Source organism: Xenopus laevis, chromosome 4L (genome assembly GCF_017654675.1).
Source record: "Xenopus laevis strain J_2021 chromosome 4L, Xenopus_laevis_v10.1, whole genome shotgun sequence".
Taxonomy (NCBI): domain Eukaryota; kingdom Metazoa; phylum Chordata; class Amphibia; order Anura; family Pipidae; genus Xenopus; species Xenopus laevis.
The window spans coordinates 138,899,388-138,921,926 of NC_054377.1; the positions used below are offsets into that span (position 1 = coordinate 138,899,388).

Genomic DNA, 22,539 nt, shown 5'->3' on the forward strand with positions numbered 1-22,539 from the left:
TTATATTTTTGTTATTATATTATTTGTGGCTTTTGATTTATTCAGCTTTTTATTCAGCAGCTCTCCAGTTTGCAAGTTCAGCAGTCGGGTTCCTAGGGTCCAAATTACCATAGCAACCATGCACTGATTTGAATAAAAAAAACAGAATACGTATAGGAGAGGCCTGGATAGAAAGATGAGTAATAAACAGTAGCAGTAACAATAAACGTGTAGCCTTGCAGAGTATTTGTTTTGAAGACGGGGTCAGTGACCCCTCCACCATTTGAAAGTTGGAAAGAGTCAGAAGAATAAGATAAATAATTCTAAATTTATAAAAAATAAATAAATAATGAAGACCAATTGAAAAGTTGAGTAGAAATGATAAATAATAAAAAATGAAAACCAATTGCAAATTGTCTCAGAATACCACTCTCTACACCTTACTAAAAGTTATATCAATGGTGAACAATCTCTTTAAAGACAGCTCTGTGTATGTTTCTGTGGCATAGATATGCAGGCTTTATGGTTATTAATATACACCCCATGTCCCATTGAGAATAGGCAATAGTTTTATGAAAGCTATTCAGCTTGTAACTGAACTTCTTCTCTCACCCTCAGTAAAAACTGCTTTGGTGTCAGCTTCAGAACACATACAAACCATGGAAGTGCCCCTCTAAAGTATCAGGATAACCAGCAATAACCGCCATATTGCAGCTGTTACTATGGTTACACAGGTAAAAAAAAAGTACTATCAGCACAAAACAGATTGGTGTGTTATTTTAAATGCAGAATAGTCTTGTAGATTACTAGCTAGATGGTGTAAACTCCACCCAGTGCTCAGCTGCTAATGCATATTAAAATGAACATATGTAATATAAGTAATTCTAAAACAACTGGACTTGCTGATTAATTATTGAAAACGTTTCAGTACTCATCCGAGCAGCTTCTTCAGTTCAAATGATTGGTGTGGGAAGTTCTCGGCATACAGACTCCTCCACCAATCACAACGGCACATTGTAACTCCTCAGAGAGGTGACATCTGAAATTCACAGAGGTGTTGATTCTGTGTAGTTACTGTGATAGGATTACCAATGCCGAGAACTTCCCACACCCAGGGCCGGAACTAGGGGTAGGCAGAGTAGGCATGTGCCTAGGGCGCAAAGTTAGGGGGGCGCCAGGCACGTATCTTACCTGCCGTCTACCGCATGTCCAGTCCCCTCTCTCCTTGCCAGTTCGCGTTTCCATGCGCTTGTTGAAGCGTGAGCATCAATTAACGCATGCGCACGTTGATGCTCATGAGCGTCACTTTGCGCATGCACACTAGCGTTGATTCGCGCATGCGCACTCCCAGCTGGCGCCGTGAACAGCCAAGTTGCCTGGCCTGGCTCTGCCCACACCAGTCATTTGAACTGAAGAAGCTTCTCGGATGAGTAGTGAAATGTCTTCAATAATAAGTCCAGTTGTTTTTACTTATACTAGATATACCATGACCTTCATAGTCATTAAAATGAACATTTAACATTCTTACAGGAATGGATGGAACAGAATTACAGATGGTATATTTATATATGTCCCAAAGGTTGCAGGGGTAATAATGGGAGTAATAAAGCAAAGTTGGTCAGACATTGGGAGATCTGCTCGTTTGAAGACGTTGCCAAATGAGCTGATCTCTCCCCGATATGCCCACCTTGAGGTGAGCGATATTGCATTCCTCCCAACTGTCCTGTTTTTCACGGGACAGTCCAGATTTTGACAGCTCAACCCGCAGTCCCAGATGTCAGGCCCAGATTTGTGGCGAGGCCACAAAGGCCCGGGCCTAGGGCGGCAATATTTCAGGGGCGTCATGCTGCCCAGCCACACCATCTGCCGAAGCATCAAGGACTGCGTGCATGGCAAATTTCCTAGTCTCTTACCTGGTGCACGCAAGACCTCAATGCAGATAGGGACAGGGGGAAGAGTGTGCGCATGCACGCGCTTCTGCATGGGGAAGTGGGGGGGTGAAGATCCGAAACACCGTGACCAGCCTAGGGGCACCGGAAAGACAAATCCAGCCCTACCAATTGCTACTGAAATATCCCAACTTTATTTTCAATCTCCTGCACCGAACAGGCAGAAAAAGATACAAAGTTTTTAAACTTTAATTGGCTTTTGGCAGAGAGCCAAGAATAGGTGGCAGGTGCACTTAGATACTTTTGTGACAATTTAAGATAAGCAGGAAACTGCAGCTTAAAGGGCAATTCACCTTCATAAGTAAAACTTTCATAACACATAAAAAACACAGAAATCTGTTCAAACTTTCATAACCTGCTTAATGAACATGGTGTGGCCAAAAATGTGCATGGTGAAAACATTTCATTGCGCAATCTTTGTGTCCTTCTTTCTATTGCTATTTTGTTGGGAGGTATGATATTGGGCTGATCGGATGGTAGGCTCTAGGGCCCAATGATCAGATCACAATGTGAAGAATACAGGTGGTCGGATCGAGGACGGAATCAACCAATGCGGTCCTCGATACAACAAGATTTTTTAATCTGCCCAATCAGCAACTGTCCGACTTTTAGCCAGATATCGATCAGGGAAGCCGGTCTGAGGGCCCCATACATTGGGCAATAAGATGCCGGCTTAGGGGCATGTTTACCAACATTGGAGATAACTATCTGGAGAGATTTCTGGAGATATTACCCATAGCAACCAATCAGATCTTTGCTTTTGTTTTCAAACTTGTAGGTGCCTGTTTAAATCTAATTGCTGTTTGATTGACATCTCTGGAAATTTTTCCAGATAGTTATCTCCAAATTTGTCGGCAGCTTATATCTGCTCGTGCATTGGGGCTTTAATAGTGTGTTAAACCATAAGGTCCAGGAATACTGACATTTAGCAGAGTGTGTGAATCGATAGTGAAAGGGACAGTGAACCAGCCCAGTGGTGTAACTATAGAGGAAATAGAATCCCTAGTTGCAGGGGGGCCCAATCTGTGGGGTCTGCTTCCTATATAGCAGGGATCCCCAACCTTTTAAACCCATGATCAACATTCAGAAGTAAAAGGAGTTGGAGAGCAACACAAGCGTGAAAAATGTTCTCGGGGTGCCAAATAAGTGCTGTGATTGGCCATTTGATAGCCCCTATGTGGATTGTCAGCCTAAACTGAGACTCTTTGTGGCAGTGCACCTGGTTTTTATACAACCAAAACTTGCCACCAAGCCATGGCTTTGAGGCCACTGGGAGTAACATCCAAGGGGTTGTAGAGCAATATGTTACTCATGAGCCACTGGTTGGGGATCACTGCTCTATAGTATTAAAATCCCCAATCGCCTGCACAAGCATGCAGTGGGAGGGGGCTGTGGGGTGGGGTAAAAATTATTTTAGGGGGCAGTGCTGTCTCTTGTTACACAACTGAACAAGATCCCGAATATCACTGATATTCCCAGCTAGAATCGATGCAATCGGCTCCAGCCATGTATTATAACTGCCAAGCAATTTCATATCCTTATACCAATTCCCAGTGTTTGACATATCCATATCCATTGAGCTGGAAATGGCACGGGCAGCAAACCGTTCAGTCTCAGTCCCGGCTCATTAGCCTTGCACAGCCTGCAGGTGTAAGTCCTCTAAGCAACCAGAGTCAACAGACTCATCAGCTGACACCAACTAGAGAATGGCGTCTGGCCCCTCTGAAAAAATATTTTTGGAGGGGCCCAGCTCTCATTACAATGCTACCTGCTCGCTCAATATCTCTTACACGGCAGCTTTTACCGGACCACCCACTAGCCAGCGTATATTGCTCCCTGTCTGCTTGTTCTTAGAAATTAAAGCGGGCAGAAGGGTGACTATATGGTTATAGAGGAAGTAGACCCCCGCAGTCCCAGCAGGCCTGGATTTGTGGAGAGGCAACCAAGGCCCGGGCCTAAAGCAGCAGGATTTAACACACCCACATTGGTTCAGAAACACTGGGGATGCACTGGAGATATGATTGTTTTTTATATTTTACTGTGCGCTCTGGTCCCGATGAAAATTTGAGCGAATAAAAGGGATGGGACAGGGATGACGAACAATAACGGGCCTAGGGGCACCCGGTATGTAAGTCCAGGCCTGAGTCCGGGTCCCACATGTGGCTGTTGGGTTCTGCTTCCTCTATAGTTACAACACTGAATGCCAATATTTCATTTTAAGTAAGTTGCAGTCACTTATACTTTCCTCTTGAAAAGACACGTCAGTGTATTGAGTAGAATTGACTGATATCTAGTTGTGCCATAGGGTTTCCATTTTTTACCTTTTCAGGAAAATAGGCAGAAAAGGTCTAAAAGGCACAGTATAAGAAATGTGTGCAATAGAGGATTTCCACATTTTGATGCTGTTGTTTTGCTCTTGGAGCACAGTGCAGGCTTGTACTTGCACGATATGCAAGATCTGGTTTCTTAAATATGAGGCAATATCACTGCAAATTTAAAGCAAACATTTCCAAAAATAGGTGAATAAATCAAACAAGTAGAACTTCTCAAAAATACATGAAAGAATTGGAACATGTCATTAGATTAAGTGCACGAAACGTGTAAGGCTACTCTTTGTTTGGTCTTGTACCAGCCAATACAATTTTTCCAATGACAAGATTAATATCAACCAAGCTCTATGTCCCGGGGATGTTCATTAATTGGTTCATAGAACTGTTCATTTTAGCCTTGTTAGTATTTTTAATGTAAGGCTCCCTCTTGTCTGGTAAATGCTAATGACTTGGAGGAAAGCTGACCTAATTTCAGGATTCAAAGACTGTACACGATAAGTCTTTTTTTACAATGCGGGAAAATGATTCTAATAATTATGAGGTCACATGAGAATACTATCATGGCTGTTTACTTGGTTTGACCGTTTGGACCAGGGTGAGGAGGTAGATGATGGATTGATGGTTAGAAGGCTTGGATACAGTGCAATATAAGAATGGAAGGAGGTAAAGGTGCTACAGAGTGCCAATGTCGATAAATCAAAGAGTGTAACAAATGGTCCAGATGGACCAGCCCCAGACCCTCCGCTTCAGGGAGCAACAATCCAAAACAAGGCAAACAAAGCAAATGGGACTACCCAGCACATAAAGGAATCCACAGGCCAACACAAGAACAATATTTATTTGTAAAATTTTAAATTTACGTATCTCCATGGGCCTTACGCGTTTCATGCCCTACAGGCACTTAGTCATGGGCTCAACATAAACATTTACTGCATAAACTATGGGAACTCTATACTGTATGTGCAGTGATATTGGAGAATTGGCCGAGGGATTATGTACATTGTACAGTGAGTAGCTGTCAACAGTGCATTGAGTAGCTGTCAATGGTGCATCCTTTAATTGAGCTAAGGTTACATGTGGTGTGCTACCGTGTTCTGTATAGGGTTTTATACAGCATCTCAGTGCAGAGGTAGTGTAGAAGTGCCGGGCTGCTGTTAGGGCTGGAAAAGAAAGATAAAAAGCTCCAGAATATCAATATAAATAGCTCACCAACTCCATCCAGTGGTCTGGCTGCTCCAGCCCCAGACCCTCAGCTTCAGGGAGCGGCAAACCAATATGTACAAACAAAAGAAAACAGGACGAATCGGCACTGAAAGGAATCCACAGGGCCACAAAAAAATTGAAGTAAAAAACTATATTTATTAGCAGAAATTAAAAATAACACAACTTCATGGGCCCTATGTGTTTCATACCTTAAGGGCACATGACTCGTGCCTATTAGAAGAGCCCATGACTAAGTGCCCTTAGGGTATGGAACGCGTAGGGCCTATGGAGATGTGTCATTTTTAATTTCTACTAATAAATATAGTTTTTTACTTCAATTTTTTTGTGGCCCTGTGGATTCCTTTGAGTGCCAGTTCACCATGTTTTTTTCTGCTGTTAGGGCTGTCATGTGGCTGGTAAAAATTATATTTGATGCCAACATTATTAATAGGTAGCAACCTTGATTAACCTTGATCTACTGGTATTTTGCAATTTACCTTTTGGGCCCTCGTGGACTATAAACAAAAGTTTGTTACACTTTATGTACCCCTTACTGCTCTTACACTTTTTATTACTAAAGAGTTTTTATAAAGTTGCATCGATACGCTAATTTAAATAACTGCAAATGAAGCTGTAGGTGATAGCTGTCTCATAATATCAAGTTTTTATTTAATCCCACAGGCAGAAATTGCAACTGAAGCGGCTGATGCAAATGTTGATGAGGAGACTCAGGGTAAGTCTTGATTTGGGCAGTAAACTGTTATAATATAATCATTGCCCAAGTCAATAAATCTCTAATGCAGGGGTAGTAAGCATTAAAAATGTAGCAGATAGGTTCACAAGGCTCAATTTTTTGTTAGGGCATCTGACATACCTGCATTTTAAGCTCCCACCTTTAGCAGCCCTTTAACTATAAATGACCCTTGCATAGCTAGAAGTTGTATACATTTGTTTGTTTTTAGGTACATTCAGAAGGGAAACTAGACTATTTCTTATTGTTGACCTAGAAGACATAATGATCGAGACTGGCCCCCAAAAGTTCCTAAGCTTGAATGTCAGTGACTGACTGAGACAATGTGCAATTGGTTTTCGTTTTTTTATTATTTGTGGTTTTTGAGTTATTAAGCTTTTTTATTCAGCAGCTCTCCAGTTTGCAAGTTCAGCAATCTAGTTGGTAGGATCCAAATTCCCCTAGCAACCATGTATTGATTTGAATAAGAGACTGGAATAAGAATAGGAGAGGCCTGAATAGAAAGATGTATAATAAAAATTAGCAATAAAAATTGATTTTTAGCTCTATAGAACATCAGTGACCCCCATTGAAAGCTGGAAAGAGTCAAAAGAAGAAGGCAAATAATTAAAAAAACTAAAAAAAGAAAACATGAAGGCCAATAGAAAAGTTGCTCAGAACTGGCCATTCAATGTACTAAAATTTAAGTCAAAGGTGAACCACCCGTTTAATTGGCTTCCATATTTTTCCATCATTAAGCGAGATCACTGTATACTATGGGGCAGATTTATCAAAGGTCGAGGTTTCGAATTTCGAGCTATTTTTTGTGTACTTCGACTAGGGAATAGTCCAACTTTGATTCGAAGCTGAAAAAAACTTCGAAATTCGAATATCGAAATTTATCATGTACTGTCTCTTTAAAACTTTGTTAGCAAGAAGAAAACCGTCACTCAGAGCTCAATGCATGCGGGCAAAGCCCTGCGTGTTTATTGCAACGTTACGTTTTGTGCCCCTTCATCAGACCAAGGGGCACGCCCCCGAAACGTAACGTTGCAATAAACACGCAGGGCTTTGCCCGCATGCATTGAGCTCTGAGTTCCGGTTTTCTTCTTGCTAACGTGTTTTATTAAGGGTTGCAGATCCCTTTCAACTGTGCACCGGGCCAGCTTATACCGGAGAGGCCAGGGAGTGCTGGTGGGTTCTGGAACTTCGACTTTAAAACTTCGACCATTCGCCACTTAAAAGCTGCCGAAGTGCTGTTTTAGCCTATGGGGGACCTCCTAGAACCTATATGGAGGCGATTGGTGGAGTTTGAGAGAGAGAAGATTTTTTGGGGAAAAAATTTGAATCAAAGTTGATCGAAGGCGTTATTCCTTCGATCGTACGATTCGAAGTAGGCCAAATACTGACCACTTCGACCCCCAAGAACCTTCGGCCTCTATTTGGTTGGTCTTTTTGAATTCGAAGTTCAACTTTTTTTTACTTCGGACTTCGACCCTTGATAAATATGCCCCTATGTGTTTTACATGCAGCGATTGAAAGGTAAGTTAATGGTAAATCAATTTTTGGAAATTAGTCACCCGTGGGTAGCGCAGCTATCCCTCTGCAACAAATCTCCTTGTGTGTCATTGCCCTAAAGCATGTCATTATTTTGTCAATGCAGTTTGATAAAAGTCTCATGTCATCGTCCTTTTACTCTACAGAAGAAGCCTGTAAGCCTACGGATCATTTGACAGTACAAGATGCAACACCTCATTTGAATAGCAAAAAGAATATTCGTCCAACTGCTGAGAAGTCAAATATCAATGGTAGGGAGACAAAGATCCATGTCAAGACGTTGTTGTTCCTGGAAAGTAGTTAAGTCTGCCTTTAAATCAGTGATCCCCAACCAGTAGCTCGTGAGAAATATGTTGCTCTCCAACCCCTTGGATTTTGTTCCCAGTGGCCTCAAAGCAGGTGCTTATTTTTGAATTCCAGACTTGGAGACAAGTTTTGGTTGTATAAAAACCAGATGTACTGTCAAACAGAGTCTCCTGTAGGCTGCCAGTCCACATTCTACCAAATAGCCAATCACAGTCCTTATTTGGCACCCCTGGAACCTTTTTGATGCTTGTATTGCTCCCCAACTCTTTTTACATCTGAATGTTGCTCAAAGGGAAAAAAAAAAAAAGTCTGGGGCTCCCCACTTTAAAGTTTAGCAAAGCAAATGGGTACTTCGACCATCGAATAGGCTACTACGACCTTCGACATTCGATAGTCGAAGTACTGTCTCTTTTAAAAAAACTTTGACTACATACTTCACCACTTTAAATCTACCGAGCTACAATTCAAACTAAAAATCGTTCGACTATTCGACCATTCGATAGTCAAAGTACTGTCTCTTTAAAAAAAACTTTGACTACATACTTTGCCACTTTAAATCTACCGAGCTACAATGTTAGCCTATGGGGACCTTCCCCATCAGTTTTCTACGTTTTTTTTGATCGAAGGAAAATCCTTTGATCGATCGTTTAAAATCCTTCGAATCGTTCGATCGAATGATTTTTCCTTCGATCGTAGGATTTGCGGTAAATCCTTCGAATCCAATATTCAAATTCGTAGGATTTGACTTCAAGGGTTTATTAACCCTCGATATTCAATCCTTAGTAAATGTGCCCCTACATATCCCTGTACATGTATGGTACAATAACAGATTCATAAGCTGATGTATGTAGTTGCAACTTTATAACTTTAGAGCCCAGCTTTATTTTTTCCTGTTTAAGGTTCTAGAGTCAGGGCTGGTGTTCTTATAGGCAGTATCACATTGGAGCTACTCAGAACCATTGTTCTTTATGGCATAGATGTTATTATGTAGTCTATTTGGCTATAATGAAACTACAATATTTTCTGTAATTTCTCAGTTTCTACTACTGAACGCCATGCACGGAAAATCACCCATCATACAGCAGTCAACCCAGATCGCCTGAAACATTCCAAAGCCCTTGTGGAGAAAGCAATTAAGGTGTGTTACAAACCCCAGATTGTACAATTCTGAAACAGTTAAATATGTATAAGGAACATATAATTATATCATTATTGTAGCTCAAGATATTCACCTAAACTGAAATGGGTCCCATTGCCCAAAAAATATCACTGACAGCACAAAGTATTTGTGTCTTGGGCATTACGTGTGGCTCTCATCTGTCGTTTAACTAGGGCTTCCAATATCCCATCACCAGCGGCATATGGTTCCAGAGGAGCTCTGGAACCATTGCCCTGGGCCTTATACCAGTGATTTAAACCACTCCTTTCCATATTTCGTAATTTGTACAAAAGCATCAGACATGTCTTGACCATGAAGTCAGCTTCCATTTAAACCAGAAATTTCCTCCCTCAAGGGGGCATTCCAAAGCATTTAATGGAGGCCTTGCCTAATTGTTGGTCAAGATGAGGTTTGGATTGCATGCCACTGACTGGCAGAAACACTGGACCACAAACCCAACATGGCTGAAAGAGCAATTACTGTATAAATCAAGAGCTCCAAAAAAAACCTAATTCTAGAGAGTAGTGTAACACATGGTCTTAAAGAGATACTGAAAACAGAAAGCAAACCTTTTTTCACATTTATCATTGTCTTTGCATGCTATTTATAATTATCCCATAAAATATTTGACTGATGCTTTTACATTACTTATCTGACCCCCCCCCATGTTTCCTCTATGAGGGGGCTGCCATATTTGTGCAGCAGTAGTGCATTAACATTAGAAACTCTGACGGACAGGCTGAGAAGGGACAATCAGGTTGGCAAAACAGTCAGGTTTAACAAAAGAGCATAACTTTCAGCAAAAACAACTATCAACATGACCTATAGGTAACTTCTAAGGGCAGATTTATCAAGGGTCGAAGTCTGAAGTAAAAAAAACTTCGAACTTCGAATTCAAAAAGACCAACCGAATAGAGGTCGAAGCTTTTTGGGGGTCGAAGTGGTCCGTATTCGAATCGTGCGATCGAAGGAATATCGCCTTCAATCTACTTCGATTTGAAGTTTTCCCCCAAAAATCTCTCAAACTCCAACTTTCAACTTCGAATCAAAGTTGGACTATTTGATGGTCGAAGTACCCAAAAATTACTTCGAGATTCGAAGTTTTTTACTTCGAAAATTCACTTCGACCTTTGATAAATCTGCCCCTTAATGTCCTATGTTTCTATTTTGATGAGTAGTTTTTTAGTATCACTTTAATTCTGCTACTTGTCTAGTAACCCATAGCAACCAGTCAGCAATGTGTTAGGAGCTGTCTCCATTTAAAGGAATGAGCACAGTTCCTGATGTGCGTGACCAGTGTTGGACTGGGACACCAGGGGCCCACCTTATACCGGATTGTTACTGAAATGTCTCTGCTTTCTCTTTGATCTTCTGCACCAAACAGCCAGAAAAAAAGATACAAAGTTTCTAACTGAATTGGCCTTTAGCAGAGAGCCCAGAATACGTGGCATGTGCACTTGGATGCATTTGATACAATTTAAGATAAGCAAAGAAACAATTGTATCAATTTAAGACAAACAGGTCTCTTGGGGAAACTGTGCAGCTTAAAGGGAATTCACCTTCATTAACAAATTTTATAAAATGAACATTGTAATTAGGGGGTGTGGCCACAAAACGGCGTGGTCAAATACATTTCGCCTCACTCTGCGTGTCAAATCTTTTTGTCCCTCTTTATATTTCCAAAATGTTGGGAGGTATGCCTTAGACCAGGGGCCCACTCTCAGTACTATTATTCTTCCTCTCCTCACTCAACCTCTATTCTCCTAGTCTCTTTTCCTTACATACTATAATCTATTATTCCATCTATTTAGCCTCTTTGTTCTCATAGAAACAGGGAATGGCCATGAAATAGGCCAAATGTTTAGCAGCCTGAGGGTCCACTGACACCTGGGCCCACCGGGAGTTTTCCTGGTATCCTGTGGGCTAGTCCGACACTGTGCGTGACTGATCACTAATTACAGGAAGGGTCTGGTTGCAGGTCATTAATATTTCAGCTAAAGGCAGTACAATAAGTTACTGGCGCTAAAAGGCTTTTAGCAGGAACCAATTACATCAAATAATAATATAGAACAAGCACAAAGCAATGTTATAGTCAGAGTCTGTTTATTTATCAGTAGTACCCATAAATCTTTAAGTAACACCAAATAATATGAGAATGATTCATTTGACTTGACATACCAGGTGTAAAAATATTTTCTTTAAAGCAGAAGCTCTGGTTTTCTTTTTTTGTTTTTGCAGTAAGTTTGCTGTCAGCTCAGCTGTGTTCAGCCGGCTGTTGCTAATGAAAAGTCTGTTGTTTTCAGTGGAGCCTTATGTTATACATATCCATTGACTGCTCCCAAAATCCCAATTGGAAACATGTGTTTTCAACAACAAATACCAGGCTTTCTAAAAAAAAATGGTGCTAATTTTGTGAAAATTACACACTGAGGGGCCCATTTACTTAGCTCAAGTGAAGGAATAGAATAATAAAAACTTCAAATTTCGAACGTTTTTTTTGGCTACTTCGACCATCGAATTGGCTACTTCAACCTTCGACTTTGAATCGAACGGTTCGAACTAAAAATCGTTAGAATATTCGACCATTCAATAGTCTAAGTACTGTCTCTTTAAAAAAAACTTCGACCCCCTACTTCGCCACCTAAAACCTACCGAACCTCAATGTTAGCTATGGGGAAGGTTCCCATAGGCTTTCTACGTTTTTTTTTGGTCGTAGAAAAATCATTCGATCGATTGATTAAAATCCTTCTAATCGTTCGATTCAAAGGATTTAATCGTTCAATCGAACGATTTTTCGTTCGACCGTTCGATCTAACTAATTGCGGTAAATCCTTCGACTTCTATATTCGAAGTATTTACCTTCGGCAGTCGAATATCGATGGTTAATTAACCCTCGATATTCGACCCTATGTAAATCTGCGCCCAAGTGAACATTATAGGGGTCATTTAGCATATGTGGCAAGTTAGGACTGGGATTCAAAATAGGCTCTGGGATTTCAAGTACACAGAGCCCTCACCAGCCCAAATAATTGTTACTGTCTATTGCATCTTACAGCAGCCCCTCTGCCATTTGCCAGAATCCACACGTTGACAGTATGGGCCTGATGTAGTCACTATGTTCCCTGCCCTGTGCATAAATGAAATATCTCCGGTCTCTGCCCTCCAAAATGTTCTGCAGTGCTGTATTAAGGCAGGGGGAGACATGCAAGGGTCCCCCTCCTGCCCATTGTCCATACACTAACATGTGTGTCATTCCGACATAGTTAAGTAATTCTGGTGGGCATAGGCCACAAGAGGATCTGTACTTACTACTAATATAGAAGTTCCTCAAACCCAACACAAATACAAAAAGCCCCATGGAAGCTGTAAGTCTGTGCCTCTTTGGGAATATTCAGATTCAGTCTCTCTATCTGTGACTCTCCCTCCAGCAAAAAAAAATCTTCGCTATCCATGGCCCTTACCCTGTGATCCGGAGCTGCTTGCGGAGCAGAGGGTGGGTGGAGAAGAAGTTCCCCAAGAGCGGCAAGGCTGAACGGAAAAAGGAAAAGGCCTCCGATGAAGATATGGAGGACGATGATGGAGATGGGAGCAGCAACGATGATGATGATGGTAATTAAGCTGGAAATGATCATGTATAGAGGAGTTACAGACATCACAGCATGAATTAAATTCAATATACTGTATATACTGTAACTACATCTTCTATCATCAGTGAAAATGCATCGTTTTAATCTCTTTCAAGAGATCTTGATTATGCTGAATCTTGGAGTATATTTTTTTTTTGTTTTATTTTTGTGCTTAGATGATAGCCAAGAGAGTAATCTCAGTACAAAAAGCTGGACATTTTGGCTACATTCATGCTAGTTACTTCTGTAATGCTGTCTTGAAGAGATTTTTTTTTTTACAAAGAAAAAACCTGAATTTATACAAATATAACTGGGCGCACTGATAATATATAGGTTAATAATTCCCAAGAGAAAATTTAGAGGTTGGTATATTTTGGATTAAAACGAATACATAATTCTTGGATTCAGTAGAATACTGGGTGCTGAACAGTGTCCAGACCCTTATTTACATTATTTGGCAAAATTCTGTTTACCACCACTTTAAATTCACATAACTTCAAGTGTTCTGTTTTTGGTTTGCCGCAACATTGTGGATTTGGCCAAGAAACACTGAAATCTGTTGGAATCCTCAATTTAGTATACTCTTAATGGAGATAGAAATACTGAAGCTACAACCCCTGGAGGGGTCTAACTCCAACCTCTTGAACGTCACCTCTGCATGACCCAAAATAGCCCCATATTCCTTACCTGCTCCCAAAAAGCAGAGTAGTGCAGTGTGGTTGGCAGGCACAGTTATAACACTTAGGGGCACATTTACTAAGGGTCGAAGTGAATTTTTCGAATTTAAAAACTTCGAATTTCGAAGTCATTTTTGGTACTTCGACCATCGAATAGGCCAAATTCAACTTCGACTTCGATTCGAATTGGAAATACTTAGAATATTCGAAAATCGAAGTACTGTCTCTTTAAAAAGACTTTGATTTCGACACTTCGACACCTAAAACCTGCCGAATCGCTATGTTAGCCTATGGGGACTTCCTACAACCTATAGCCAACATTTAGCTAAGTTTTTAGAAGTTGAATTTTTTTTTTTTAAATCGTTCGATCGATCGATTAAACGGTTCGAATTGTTCAATTCAAACGATTTCTACGATCGATCGAACGATTTTAATTCAATCGAAAACAGCTACATTTAAACAAAAAAAAAACTTTGACTATCGAATTTTTCAATTCGATGCTCGAATTTTGAAGTTTTAGCCCTTCAAAATTCACCCTTAGTAAATGTGCCCCTTAATCTTCTCTCGAAAGTGACACTTAGCTGACACTAAGGCACCAATTTATTAAGATTCAGCTGTGTATGTTGAACATTGGAACATTAAGCAATGCATAATAGTGCCTACCAATCCTACTGTGCTACATTGCTTTATGGGAAATGGTAGGGCGAGTCAGACTGTTTTGGGGGAGCTCAGTGGAGCAGTTCAGGAGGGAGGCCATTCCATTTTGAGAATTTTATTGGGCATTTTATATGGTTCGTCTCTGTTGGACCAGGGATAAAACCATTGGATCAGCCTGAACTGGTCTACCACCTGGGTGCCAAACTGGGTGGCAAAGATCTGGTTGTTTAGGGACCTCAACAGAGCTGACTTTGCTTTATTTGATTACTTGAACAATAACAGAAAGAATATTATTTGTAATGATAATACCAACACATACTAATAAATGTCAATCAAAGAAAAGCAGGTACATAACTACACAAATATATACATAAAGGTGTGGGACAAATCCAAGGCAGCAACTGGACTGCAAAACTTCTTTATTGGGGATAGAGGTACACAACATGTTTTGGGCAGCGCCCTTTGTCAAGTCAAGACACTTGACAAAGGGCGCTGCCCGAAACATGTTGGGGCCCATTTACTTAGCTCAAGTGAAGGAATAGAGGAAAAATAGTTCGAATTTCAAATGTTTTTTTTGGCTACTTCGAACATCGAATGGGCTTCTTCGACCTTCGACTACGACCTTCGACTTTGATTCGAACTCAAAATCATTCGACTATTCGATAGGCGAAGTACTGTCTCTTTAAAAAATTCTTCGACCCCCTAGTTCGCCACCTAAAACCTACCGAGGCCAATGTTAGCCTATGGGGACCTTCCAAGGTTTTATAGATCGAAGGATAATCCTTCGATCAATGGATTAAAATCCTTCAAATCGAACGATTATTCCTTCGATTGTTTGATCGAATGAATTCCGCTAAATCCTTCGACTTCGATATTCGAAGTCAAAGGATTTAAATTCGGCAGTCGAATATCGAGGGTTAATTAACCCTCGATATTCGACCAAAGGTAAATTTGCCCCGTTTTGTACCTCTATCCCCAATAAAGAAGTTTTGCAGTCCAGTTGCTGCCTTGGATTTGTCCCACACCTTTACAAATTTCTACAGATTAACTCAATTGGGATATCCCACACAGGATACCCCGACAAAGAGATTTGGTGAGCTCCACTTGTACTCTTAACAAATATATACATGGTTAACTTCTGTGCTTTAATTACTGACCTACTAGTTCTGCCTCCTGACACTGAATATAACCTTGGCATAATGACTTCCAGGGATTAAGTCTTTTAAATGGTGACAGCTAATTCATCATAAAGTAAATATCTTGATCCGCCATCCACATTTACAGGCAACAATTGCACAAAGTCTTTAATGATCCCAAGTGAGACAATGGGAGTCATTTATCAACACTGGGCAAATTTGCACATGGGCAGTAACCCATGGCAACCAGTCAGATTGCTGCATTCATTGTTCTACTTGCAGCTGGCTTTAAAAAGCTAATCACTGATTGGTTGCTATAGGTAACTGCCCATGGGCAAATTTGCCCAGTGTTGGTGTATAGTAACCCATTGTAGAATTGTGTGTGTCCATAACTTTCTTGTTCAGCCAGTGACGCAGCATAATAATCCTCTTTATTTGTTACACAGGTGAGGACACTGATGTAGAGGACAATGACGATCCTGATGGGACCTGTGATCTCATGGTATATCCAAATCTTTTTCATTCAAGAAAATTGTTTCTTTTTTATTTTGCTGCATCCTTGAGTCCTTTTTTTCAATTTTGATTTTCTGTTTTGCAATTGCTTCCTTTTCCCAATTCCTTCTGTTCTGCTTCCTCATCTTCTATGTCCTTAAAGGAGAAGGAAAGCTACCAAAGCAGATTATTGCCAATCGATTAGCCACAATAATATAAGCTATAACACTATCAGGGGAATGTAATTAAAGTCACAAAGAGCAAAACAATTCGCAGCAATAAGACTAAAAATCCACATCTCGCAATGCAATATTTTTCCTTAAACTTTAATTGCATTGCGAATTGTAATTGCGCACTCTTAAGAAGTGCTTGAAGGTGTCGTAAGCTCTTGGAGAAAACATAACGACTTTTACTATTACATTGACTGCGCATTGGCTCAAATTATAAAATTCGCAAACAGACTTCCACTGTCAGAAGTGGTTGCTAAACAGTTTCCGTGTTCGCAAAAGCTATATTAAATATGCGCAAAGCAAAATTTGTTTGCACAAAGGCATAACTTTTCGCATTGCGAATAGTGTTTCTGTCACCGACTTTTATTACATTCCCCCGCATATTTATTCTGCAGGATGCTTTGCCATGCCTAAGTAAACAACTTTAGAAGCTCTCTCTGTTTGTTTGTTTCAGATAGCAGCTGCCATATTAGCTTGTTGTGACATCACTTCCTGCCTGAGTCTCTCCCTGCTCACTCATAGCTCTGGGCTCAGATTACAGCAGGGAGGGGAGGAGGGAGGGGAGAAAAGGGAGCGGGGGAAGAGGAGCAAACTGAGCATGCTCAAGCCCTAGCCCTGGAGGTTTAAGCTGAAAACAGGAAGTCTGATACAGAAGCCCATGTGTACACAATAGAAGGAAAGAAATGTGGTGTTTCTTTTGACAGAGGATTTTACAGGATTTTCAGTAGACAATGTATGAAGATCAAAATTACAGAATGATCTGTTATTCGGAAAACCCCAGATCCAGAGCATTCTGGATAACAGGTCCCTGTATTATCATGGTACAGTAGTCAGGTTTGGTCTGACCTGGGCACATTTTGAAAGCAGTTCATATACTCTCCCAATGTCTGAATGGGTTTCTAATTGGTATTCCAATTTGTTCTCATACTCTAAAGCATTGAGGCAGGTTAATAGTAAATATTTGTGATAGGGACCTTAGATCACAAACTCCACTGTAACGATTAATAATCTATGTAAAGTGGTGCACAGAATGTGCCAGTGTTATACAAATAATGGATAAGTAGTCAAATAACTAGGAATAGCATGGATGTTACCTTGTATAAAATAACCTTCAGCCTGGCTGTATTTTTTATATAGTCAAGACTTTTACGCAATGAAGACCCCAACTTTTTCTGGACAACAAAAAGCAATGCCGTGGACAGTCACTTCCTGAAAAAGGATCAGATGTTGAACCATTATGCCAAGGCCGGCTCATTCACAACCAAGGTGAGCCACTGTGTAACCAGGTCACTGGAACCATCCTTTTATCAGTATCAATAGAAAATTGCATGTTCTTGTATGGCTGCTGCAATCCATTCCTTTTTATTACTGAGCACATTATTTAGTTAGTACGGATTCACCGAATCCACTATTTTGGATTCGGCTGAACCCCCAAATCCTTTGTGAAAGATTACGCGGAATACCAAACCAAATCCAACCCCTAATTTGCATATGCAATTAGGGTTCACACGTGGATAAAAACATTTTTACCTCCTTGGTTTGTGACAAAAAGTCACATGATTTTAAGGATTCGGCTCAGCCAGGTACGAGGACTTGGCCGAATCTGAAACCTGCTGAAAAAGGCCGAATCCTGGATTCGATGCATCCCTAATGGTTTCATAAAGGCTTATATAGAAGAGGAGACGACTTACAAGTGATATAAAAGTTACATTTTAGTGTATTATAGAATGGGCAATTCTAAGCAACTTTCAGTTGGTCTCCTTTATTGAATTATTTTTATAGTTTTTGAATTATTTGCCTTCTTCTTCTGATTCTTTCCAGTTTTCAATTAGGGGTCACTGACCCCATCTAAAACAAAAACCTCTATAAGGCTACAAATGTATTGTTATTGCTACTTTTTATTACTCATCTTTCTATTCAGACCTCTCCTATTTATATTCCAGTCTCTTATTCAAATCAATGCATAGTTGCTAGGGGAATTTGAACCATAAAAACCAGATTGCTGAAATTACAAACTGGAGAGCTGCTGAATAAAAAGCTAAATAACAATAAACAATAACGTAACAATAAAAACCAATTACAAATTGTCTCAGAATATCACTCTCTACATCAAACATTAACTCAAAGGTAAACAACCCTTTTAAGGTGTGTGAAGAGACCAATTTTAGCTCAATCCAATGATAAAATTAACACTAAGGGGGTTATTTTTCAAAATCCGATTTTTCTGGATTTTTTAAAATACAAAAGTCAGATCAAACTAGAATCCATGATGTGACTTTATTTATTATTTAAAAAGCATGATTTAATTAGATCGGGGACAAACTCAATAAAATTGAGCAAAACCCCGGATTGTACGAGTTTTTTCCAGAATCGTACAATTTTTTAGGGCTTTTTTGCATAAATTTTTCGGATTTTTGCACAAAATAGTCAGATTTTCAGGCTAATTCTAGTGCAGACCACAGAAACTTTCAGATAGGATAGGGACCTCGGCAGGTCTAAAATGCCGGATTTTGGGTTCTGACTTTTTCCATCCTCGGGGTATAATAAATCTTTATAAATTCGAGGGTTTTTTTTTCCACTAAAAATTAGATTCTATAGTAAATAATCTTTCAAGTTAATGTTGATTTGTGACTTTGCCAGGGAATAAGCGTATTCATAGACGAGTAGTAAAAATAAAAAGTCCATCTTTCCCAATTATTTTTTTCAATTCACCAACCCACGGGTTGCATACCTCCCAACATAGAAAATAGAAAGAAGGACAAACATTTTATGTTTGACTATGCCATAAAGTGGATCACCGTACCAGAGGCCTCCCCTTCAGACTAGAGGAAAAGAACTTTCATTTGAAGCAACGTAGGTGGTTCTTTACATTAAGGAAAGTGAGGGTGGGGAATGTACTGCCGGGTGATGTTGTGATTAGGGATGCACCGAATCCACTGTTTTGGATTTGGCCGAACCCCCAAATCCTTTGTGAAAGATTCGGCCGAATACCGAACCGAATCTGAACCCTAATTTGCATATGCAATTCGGATTTGGTTCGGCCGGGCAGAAGGATTCTGCCGAATACAAATCCTGCTGAAAAAGGCAGAATCCTTAGTTGTGATGGCTGATACTGTTAAAGGGATTGTTCACCTTTAAGGAAACTTTTAGTAAGCAACTTTTCAATTGGTTTTAATTATTTATTTTTTATACTTTTATAGTTATTTGCCTTTTTCTTCTGACTCTTTGCAGCTTTCAAATGGGCGTCGCTGATCCCATCTAAAAAACAAATGCTCTGTAAGGCTACAAATGTATTATTAACTTTACTTTTTATTACTCATCTTTCTATTTAGGCCTCTCCTATTCATATTCCAGTCTCTTATTAAGATCAATGCACGGTTGCTAGGGTTACTTCGAATGCAAACTAAAGAACTGCTGAATAAAAAGCTAAATAATTTAAAAACTTCAAATAATAAAAAATTAAAACCAATTGCAAATTGTCTCAGAAGCTTACTCAGTCTCTACATCGTACTAAAAGTAAACTCAAAGGTGAACGCGCATGCGGGAACTGAGTTTTTGCCGTGACTGTATGGTCGCAGCAAGGTAGAGACACAGGGTGCGGATCTGGGCCTGTGGGGCCCACAAGAGCCGGGGGCCCATCGGGTTTTTTACTGGTGTCCTGCCAGTCCAGTCCGACCCTGGGTGTATGTATGGATACTGGGTTTCATTTGGAGGGGTTGAACTTGATGGACTTTTGTCTTTTTTAACCCGATTTAACTGTGTAATTATGGCCATTTTATGGCCTCACCCCCTAAAAACCACATCCATTTTACAAAATTTGGCAGGTTTTGGAGCGTTTGAACACTTTTATTGGAGTTTTAGGATCAGCTTTTATTACAGTTTTGCTAATGAAAGTGAATTGCCCTTTAAGCTGCAAGTCACAATTTCCCCAAGAGACCTGCTCATCTTTAATAGTTACAATTGTTTCTTTGTTTATCTTTAATTGCTACCGCCATAGCACCTACCCATGGGTACGATAGATACATCCATAAACTGCTTCTCGTTAGTACGCCAGGCTCAAAACCAATGGCATAACAACGCCATGCTGGGCCCTCTGAAGATTTTTTTCAGGAGGGCCCAGCATGGCTTTGTTATGCCATTGGTTGTTATGCCGGCTCACAGAATCTCCTTCCTGGATCCTCCCTCCAGCCACCTCCAGTGGTGGATTTCACTGGCGGGAGCCCCTAGGCCATGCGGTTCTAGTGCTGGGCCGCACGGTCCTAGTGCCCGCCTCCCGCACCCCTTTTTGGGAACGCAGGCGCACTGGAGCACTGGGGAGCTGAACGTCCCCAGTGCTCTTCAGCAAGCGGCCTCGCCACAAATCCGGGCCTGCCCACTTCCTGGATGTGTCCAGTCCCTGCCTTCTTGGGCCAGGTAAGGAAAAAAGTACGTGGGGTGGAGAATATCTATCTATAGAGGAAGCAGCCCGTGGGGTTGGCTTCTATAGTTACCCCACTGCTTAAGACTCAGGTGGATTCAGGTACAAGGAAGACTTGTAGTTAATATCTGCATTCAGTGTCGGACTGGGACACCAGGGGCCCACCCAAAAACCTCAGACCAGGGGCCCACTCTATGTACTATTATTCTTCCTCTCCTCACTCAACCTCTATTCTCATAGTCTCTTTTCTTTACATACTATAATTGATTATTCCATGAATTTAGCCTCTTTTTCCCATAGAAATAGGGAATGGCCATGAAACAGGCCAAATATTTAACAGCACAAGGGCCCACTGACACCTGGGCCCACCTGGACTTTTCCTGGTATCCCAGTGGGCCAGTCCGACACTACGAGCATTGCAGTATGTTTGTGAAAGTTCTCATTCATCCAGGTCATGGTATATCTATAGAAATAAGTCAAATCAACTGGACTTGCTGTGTTTTTTCTTGAAGACGTTTCACCATCACCAGTCATCCAACTGGCTTTCTCAATTCAGAATAACTTGTACATAGGATCTTGCTTTGCTTTATATCCTTTGGAATATTGCTCCAATCAACATACTCTGTTTATCATAATCCACAATGATGTCATTAAGTTACGTGTTAATTGTATTAGCAAGATTGGAGCTTTGATGTGTTATTAAACGTTCCTGGGAGAGGTGCTGTATGTGGCAGTGGCATTACATTCAAAAACCCCCATAGGCCTCTCATTCATTAGTTTTTGAGAATAGGAGGGTACAATGTATGGCCCCAATCCCACCCCATACATGGTGAATTATGGGTAGTGAACACCATGCAGGAAACAATTATACTAGAATGTGGGAACGAATGAGCATAGTGGTTAAAAATGGTGATTGTGAAACCCAGCCATAAATGAGTCCTTTAATACTTTTTCTTTCTGTTAGGTGGGGTTGTGCCTGAATTTAAGGAACCTGCACTGGTTTGATGACGCTGATCCTGATTCATTTTTCCCACGTTGCTACAGACTGGGGGCAGAAGATGAGAAGCAGACGTTCATTGGTAGGGAGTCACAGTAATGTAGAAAAGTGATGCTAGCGAAATTATTATTAGCGTCTTGGCTTATCTATGAAAGCAAGAGAAACATTTGTTCTATGTTTTTCATAGGAAACAAACATCGGGCAGATATATTTGTCGCGTACACGCTGCCTCATCATTATCTGTTATTCTCTTGAGCTTAAAATTGCTTCCGAGTCTTGTCGATAAACAAGTGTTAAAGGGACAGTGTACGCCTATATTATCATGTGCCAAAGAAATAGAGCTTGTGTAGTTTAAAGGAATTCTGTCATATCATGATGGTATTGTTTTATTACTAAATTACACTATGTGCATTGCAAGTAATTGATTCTACCATTTAAAATGTTATCCTTAAACCAATAAATTAATTTTTTTGTACTATTGGCAGGATTGGACTGGCAAATTGGGGGCCCACCAGGGCTGCAAAGGGTCCTCCTGGCAGTCACCTGGGAGCTCCCTCCCGGTGCAGGTAGCAGAGTGCTGGCGAGGGGACATTTTTTAAAAAAAAACTGTTATCCCTAACCGGAATGCGGGCTCCATTAGCCCGCACCTTTGGTTGTGGATAACATTTTTACCCAACAGGTGCCCTTTAAGCTACTAGGGGGAAAGGGAGGGGTGATATCACTTCAACTTACAGTGCAATAGTAAAGAGAGATAGCAATTTATTAGAACATAAGTCACATGACTGAGGGCACCTGGGAAACTAAGAGCTTTTCTAGGTCCATGTCAAGATTAAATTTAAAAGAAATCTGTTTGCTCTTCGAAAAACTTCATTTTCATGACAAAACCCCTTTAAAGAGAGCTCTGCATAATCGAGCCTGCTCTTCACCTACAGATAAGGAGGACTTCTTTATAGAGTGGGTTTAACCTGGAGTGGCAAATTAATTGACTCCTCCTCCTAATCCCACAACTGCTGTGATGAATCAAGGAGACATCAAATATAAAATGAAAATACTTTCAATTTTCACTGTTCTGTTTTGGGGGAAAAACTATAAGT

At 40.5% G+C, this 22,539-nt stretch overlaps 1 protein-coding gene across 1 annotated transcript in view; it reads left to right on the forward strand.

Moving 5' to 3' along the window:
• The window catches only part of LOC108714695 (tubulin monoglycylase TTLL3), a 34,237-nt gene that overhangs the window by 1,090 nt on the left and 10,608 nt on the right, over positions 1-22,539 (forward strand). Inside the window, exons 2-9 of the mRNA XM_018259130.2 lie at positions 598-713; positions 6,143-6,194; positions 7,895-7,999; positions 9,092-9,192; positions 12,642-12,822; positions 15,756-15,811; positions 17,169-17,297; positions 21,413-21,527. Of these exons, the coding sequence (XP_018114619.1) occupies positions 702-713; positions 6,143-6,194; positions 7,895-7,999; positions 9,092-9,192; positions 12,642-12,822; positions 15,756-15,811; positions 17,169-17,297; positions 21,413-21,527 (751 nt within the window). The 5' untranslated portion in view covers positions 598-701. The remainder of the gene's footprint in view (positions 1-597; positions 714-6,142; positions 6,195-7,894; positions 8,000-9,091; positions 9,193-12,641; positions 12,823-15,755; positions 15,812-17,168; positions 17,298-21,412; positions 21,528-22,539) is intronic.